Below are 7,259 nucleotides of genomic sequence, written 5' to 3' on the forward strand. Positions count from 1 at the left end.
TATATATATATATATATATATATATATAATAATAATGATGAATTAAATTATTTAGTTAATATTTTAAAATCTTCATCACACATGAATTGAATATTTTAATTGAAAAATGGAAAATAAACCGTAAAGAGACAAGATTATCTAAAACTATCACTTAGTTTTAAAACTCAAGTTAATAAAAAAATAATGAATTTAATTATATTTTATTTTATCAACCATGCATGTGTCACACGAAGCAACAAACTGCTTCCAATTAATTTAGCATGGGAAATGTGGTAATCAAGGAATTAAAAATGCCACCTGGTATCGGAAGAGGGGATCTTAATAGGTGGAATCATCAATCTCATCATCATTGCTTCATTGGCTTAATTTGTCATGATAAGGTTTGTATGGCGTATGAAAACCTATTAATTCTAGAAAATCAAAAAATCAAAAAATCAAAATAAGGATAGTATTCAGTTAATTATAATTGAGGAGTAGTTTTATCTTTTTTACTTTTTAAGAAATACAAATACTCTTAAAATATAACTAACTAGATAATCTCCCTGCACATCGAGAATCATAATTCCTAAATTAAGTTCTACATGCTTTGGAGTATTCATTATGGCTTATTTACATTTTTATTTAAAATAGTACACTAAAAGTTATATTTTTATTTTATTTTAGCTAATGACTTTTAACGGTACTGATATACACAAAATGAATGCCAAAATGTAAAGAAGCAAATTAATATATATATTTTAATTTTTTAATTTTTTTTTTTTTTTTCAATTGCTTGGTTGAGCTATAAATAGTCCAAGTTATTATAAAGTTTGCCGCATAAAAAACACAAGCTTCTTTTCACAATTCTCTTAACCTTTCTCTTTTTCTACACTTTTTTTGGATCTTATTTTTGAACTATTTGACTCTTCATCTTCCTCCTATGACCAAATTGAATATAATTCTAGCTTCCGTAAACTAAAAGTAATGCTAGAAGGATTAGAGTTTTCTTCGTATCCTCTCAAATGTAACTTGGCTTTTTAAAATCACTATTGAATTTGAAATGATCATTATTAAATTTAGATTTATTGGTGTTTTTAAAAGCAATGTCACAATTAAGTGGACACTAAGTGAACTCGAGAAAAGATTGATGTCAGTAATTTATCCATATTTTTCTCATATTATTTTACAAATTCAAGATATCAACTATTAGATTTGTAGAGTCCACCATTGACTTACGTGAGGAGAGAACTCTAATCCTCCTTCTAGCATTACTTGTAAACCAAAAGTGGGTGTGTTGGAAGGAGAGAAATGGATATATATTGTAATGAGATAAAATCTGCCACTTGTAGTACTATATTATTAGATTTGGATTGTAATAGCATTTCATCTGAATTTACATCTCTTAAGCACCTAACGACAACTCCCATTATGTTGAAAGTTCTAGCCAACGTTAATGGATTGTTATCAATTATCATTGCTATTTCTGTTTTTGGGTTGGATAACAACCATTGATTAGAAAGGAGATTTTTTGTTTATGGTCTTTTTTTGTTTTTATTCAAATGAGAAAAGGGATTACGAGGGAGGGCATTTCCCATTCTTGATCTGAATGAAAAGAAAGGAGAATTGAAAACGTTAATGGTGTTGGTAAGAATGCATCAAGGAGTGAAAAACCAAATCCGAACATCAAAGGAAAGGATGGACTCACATGTGAGAAAGATTGTTGAGCAAGTCACAGTCAATCTGCATGATTTCATCTGAACTAATCAGATGATCTCTAAAGCACCCAAAAGAGACAACTCCCACTGATATTACTCAACGTTAATGGATTGTTATATTCTCGGACAGGGTTTTCAGAAATTCGTCAAACCTAATCTATAAAGGACACAGTTTTTCTCCAAACCAGCAAATTCCTTCATATATATGTTGACGGGTCATATCTCTGACTTCTAATTACGTAGGCTACTCTAATATGAAATGAAAACATGTACAATTTGGTCATATCTCTGCTTTGGGCGTGGAAAAAAAACAATTTACAGAATACAAGTGATTTATAAGCTACAACATCTAAGGAATAACTTGAAAGAAAGCAATCAATTTGTTATGGAAGTAATCAATCTGTTGTGGGAAGGTATGTGTAATGAAAGCAATCGATCATCAACTGTTATGGAAGGTTTTCTGCAGAGAAGAAATCAATCTATAATGGAAAGTTTACAGCAGAGAAAGGAAACCAGCTAGATAGGGTGAATCATACAGGGAAAAAAATTCCCAAGAACGAGGATCAAGCGAGCCCAAAAACAATCTTTCAGTTTGTTTAAAATTCTTGCTGCATTCAGTGTTTTGCAGTAATTGAAAAACATATGCTTCTTGCGAATCAACATATATCAAATAAGTATTTGCTCATTATTTGAGGAGACAGGACAATATTACAAAGAAAGTCACCCTTACATACACAAAGAGGAGACAGGACAATATCATTACCAACATTATTAAACTACAAAGCAGACATGAGGGGTGGGATGCCAAAGTCCTTCATAGGGACATTAAGGCCAGCAATGTGTTACTTGACAAGGATATGAATGGAAGGCTAGGGGATTTCGGATTAGCCCGAATGCGTGCATGACCATGGACAAGTGCCTAACACGACTAGGGTGGTCGGTACCATCAAATATTTGGCACCAGAAGTGATTAATTAGGAGCGATCGGGCATCGGCTCAAACCGATGTGTTCGGATTTGGAGTATTGATTTTTAAAGTCAAGTGTGGGAGGAGGCCTATAGAGGAAGGGAAGCCACCTTTGGTAGATCGGGCATGGCAATTGATGCTACAGGGGCAATTATTGAATGCTTTTGATGAGAGATTGAAGACTGGAGGTGAGTTGGTGAGGAAGAAGTGGGCAGGGTTCTTCACTTGGGTTTGTTGTATTGTAGAGAAGACATTTCGTTCTTAGGTATTCATGTACACAATGTTCTAGTTCAGTTAAATTTCAATATATATATATATATATAACACCCACATCAAAACCCTTGAACAAACCATAACCACCTACAAATATTTTCAAATCATATATTTGGCTGGATTTTTATTTATGGTCCCGGGACATTAGATGAATTGTAGCTGAGATTGAATCAATACATAGAAAGGTACTACCTAGGAGATAACTCTTCAGTGATTGAAGCCACATAATTAGTTCCCCCGCAATTGCTGTCCAGTTGCAGTAATTTGCTTGACCCAACATTGCCCTGCATAAAGCTTGCAGCAGGTTGTGTAGGTAAAGGGAGGGCGACAGAATCGTTATTAAGCATGAGAAGAACTGAAGTTATGTCTGGTCTGTTGGCTACATTTTCTTGAACACATAGTAGACCGACGTGAATACATCTCATCATTTCAATTTTTGGACCGCCCTTCATTAACGTGGGATCTATGAGATTCGAAGCTGTCCCATCCTTCCAATTTCTCCATGCCTGTAAAAATATATCAATGCACCATATACATGTTAAACAAAAGGCTGTATAATTAGTTCTGAACTACCTTTTTAATAAATGTTAGGAATGTACCAATTGATATACATACATAGCTAAGAAGGTACTCCGCATTTTGTGTGTCTTGAAAACTAGTAATTTTCTGACCGCTTACAATCTCCAGAATTAGGACACCAAAACTAAAAACATCTGATTTTGTTGAGAATTGTCCAAACATTGCATATTCTGGAGCCATATATCCACTACATATTAATATCAATAAAATTTGCTTCAGTTTGAATGGTAACAGAGTCACTAATGACTTTGAAATTTCAATATTTTCTACTGCTATCCTCTTGGCATGTTAACTTGATGTAATTTATCAATTACACGAGCATGCATAGTTGTAGTCATTAGCAATAAATTGGTTTGATACTTACTAGGTCCCCACAATTCTATTTGTACTGCCTTCAGTTTGATCCAATGCAAATAATCTTGCCATGCCAAAATCTGAAATTTTAGGATTCATTTTTGCATCTAATAAAATGTTGCTAGTTTTGAGGTCACGATGAATAATCCTAAGCCGGGAGTCCTCGTGAAGGTACAAAAGCCCTCGAGCAATGCCACCTATAATTTTATACCGTCTTCCCCAATCTAAGTCTGCATGCTTCATGGAATCTGCATATTCATGAAATCATATTTTTCAACCAAATATTTCAAAATTTGCTGTTTTATGGTACCCAAATGAAAGTTTTTTGATGATAATGTAGGAGTAGAAATTGAGAGATACCAAATATATAGTGATCAAGGCTTGTGTTAGGCACGAACTCATAGATAAGAAGTTTTTCAATTCCTTCCAAGCAGAATCCAAGGAGTTTAACTAAATTCCGGTGTTGGAGCTTAGCCACTAGTAGGACCTCATTCTTAAATTCCACATCTCCCTGTCCAGAATTTGTTGATAATCTTTTCACAGCTATCTCTTGTCCGTTTGAAAGCCTACCCTGTTTATATGAAAATAAGCAATAAATAAAACAATTCAAGCCAACTTCAAAGAATGAAATATATTGGCTTGGTTTGATACATTTTGTCGTTTTGACAAGTAACTAATAATCCTTTTTCTTGATCATGATGTTTTCTTACCCTGTAAACTATCCCAAATCCACCTTGTCCAAGTTTATTCGCGTTAGAAAAGTTGTCTGTGGCGGCTCTAATAGTGCTGAAAGTGAATTGCAAGGATTCAACACTTGTTATTTCATCCACAGCTGCTGAGAAGAGGTACAGGTTAATAAGTATTCAAATGGTTAAATAGAATTAGTTGGCTTAATTGTTTCCCCTTAATGAGTAACATGTAATTAATCTACCTTCTTGTCTTTTCCTCCTGCCAAAGGATATATAATACCAGAAACCCAAGAGGGCTGCAACTACTGCAATTGATGATAGGGTAATGATTACGATATTTCTTGTTTTGTTTCCTCCCTTTCCTCCTCCTGTCTCATCATACAATACAACTCATGTAAGTTTGCTTCTATTTTCTTAAAACAAAGACGCACCAATAAATATAGGAATATATATAGCCTGCACAACCTGTGACAATCAAGACAAATCCAAAAGCACCTCTTTTGATGATGGATTCATAAGTATTTCATGAAGGTTCCAATACCACTAAATTTTCCAGATAAATGCAAGCTCTAAATCAAACATAAGGGAGAACTTCTACTACATTCAAGTTTGCCACTATCCTTGGTTGTCTCTATATATCCTCTGTTTATCTACAAATTGGCCTGCCTACGTCCACATTTTTATAGGTCCAAATTATGCAGAGGCAGGAAAAGTTGAACTAGTCTTACCATTGTCGGGAAGTGGCTGTGGCAGAGGCGGCTGTGGCTGAGGCGGCGGTGGCGGTGGCAGAGATGGTGGCTGAAAGAATGAGTAGTTCTCATATCTTATAATGCAACTTGGGGCCAAAACACGCCACCCTTTCTTCCCTTCGCAACATTGAATGGCTCTAGTCATCGACTTTTCCAAACAATTGGTGCAGGAAGTAACATTGATATCTCTAGTACACTGCACCAAACCATATCTAACCTCAGACCCATTATCCCCTGACCAGGTGCCTGCCTTGTACAACATATCCGTTCCTCTAGCAATCTCTATTAGCCCGTTCATTAGAGCTCGTGCTCCAAAATTAGGTTCCTCAGGTGAAGTTGTATTCCCGACATTGTACATGAGCACCGCCGGAGATGTCTCTCCTGCTCCAAAGAAATTAGCATCGGAGTACCTCAACATGCATTCATCAAACCAGATGATGGCAGTTGTGTTTGATGAACACCGAGTTGTGATATCTTGACCCGCATAGCTGACACAGCTTTGGCAGGTACTACTGTTAACATCACCCCGGCAGAGGAACAGGGCGTAGATGCCATTAGAGGAATGGCTGTAGAAGCTGTAGTTTTGGGAAGCTTTAGTGGATAAAGCACCCAGCAGGACTTTGACGTTTGATTCGAAAGACGTGTTGGGGTAATTGTTGAATTCATCTCGACATGAGTGGTAATTGTAGGTTGGCTGGGAATTAATGGAGCTGATCATAAGCGCACAGCCTACAAATAACAGAAAAAGGAAGGCTTTTTGGATGAACAACAACATTATTAATTGTTTTTTTTTTTTTTTGGTGTGAATATTATTGGAGACAAGACAACCTTGAAGTATGTATTTGTTCATAAGGACAACATGGAAACGTGTTCGTCCTTGCTTCCCCGATTGCTTGTTGTGACAGGTAGTCAAATGTTACCGTGGAAAGCCTCAAAACTACTCCGGTAGCGGATTGCCTTGATGTTTCTTGTTCGTCAAAAGTCGTCCACTCACGTCTGGATCATCCGAATATTATTACACGTTTCTCAAGTCAAGCAGCCTATAAAAATAGCCTCATTTTTGGTCCAAATAATCATAGCTAAACTGAATCCAACGTATGGATACCTGTAAAGGTATTATGGGTGCGATTTTGTATATATGTTTCCAAGCAACAGTAGCCATTCAAAGACTCTTGTTTTGGCATCCTTTCTCACTTATGACCCCACACACCCACAATATTTTGAAAAGTCAATCTAGCGGGTTGGGAACATCAACAAAGGAACCTATAATTTAAGAATATACATTCATATTCACGTCTTGAAGTGGGGCTCACTTGACTTTGGAATTCCAAGCTTGATTTGGAGTCTTTGGGGCTATTATTTTTTGGTTTTTTACAAGCAAATATTAAAATTAATACTAAAACCGTACAGGCTCAACTCAAAGCGGACAATATCATATTATTTAGAGCGAGTGTTACAAGCCAATATTAAAATCAATACTAAAACCATATAGGTTCGGCTCAAAATAGACAATATCATATCATTTAGGGTGGGCATTACAAGTGAACACCTTTGTTATTTCCATATTGATTTGTTGCTTTACTACTCCAATTTGGAGTACATGTGACATTACTCCAAGTTGTTCAATAAGTTGCTACCCGACTTTCAGCCTCTATAAAAGGTAGGCTTAATTTGCAACAAGGCAAGGGGGAGAGAAATTAGAAGCCGCACATCTTATCAGGGTTTTCTCATTTTGTGTGTCTTATGGCGCTCAGAGAATAAAAGAATTTTTTTGGTCAATTATTTCTCGCTTTTGTGTGAGAGTGAAAATTTGGTGTATTGGGCGGCTTTGAGTTTTAAATGGTTTTCTCTATGTTATCTTTGTACTCCATCTTTTGATAGTTTTTTTTTTTTTTTTTTTTTTTTTTTTTTCAGATCGCCTCTGCCAATAGATGTAGGTTTGTTAAGCCAAACCA

General features: G+C 35.6%; 1 protein-coding gene across 1 annotated transcript; it reads right to left on the reverse strand.

Annotated features, from left to right (window-relative positions):
* Positions 1-3,108: 3,108 nt before the first annotated feature.
* On the reverse strand, positions 3,109-6,022 carry LOC132169829 (cysteine-rich receptor-like protein kinase 44). The gene is made up of 6 exons (XM_059580784.1): positions 5,284-6,022; positions 4,577-4,701; positions 4,227-4,437; positions 3,877-4,114; positions 3,549-3,699; positions 3,109-3,439 (listed from the first exon to the last, which is right to left on the reverse strand). The coding sequence occupies exons 1-6, from the start codon at positions 6,020-6,022 to the stop codon at positions 3,122-3,124; spliced, it is 1,782 nt and encodes a 593-aa protein (XP_059436767.1). The 3' UTR covers positions 3,109-3,121.
* Between the last annotated feature and the right edge of the window lie 1,237 nt (positions 6,023-7,259).

Source organism: Corylus avellana, chromosome ca2 (assembly GCF_901000735.1).
Source record: "Corylus avellana chromosome ca2, CavTom2PMs-1.0".
Lineage (NCBI taxonomy): Eukaryota > Viridiplantae > Streptophyta > Magnoliopsida > Fagales > Betulaceae > Corylus > Corylus avellana.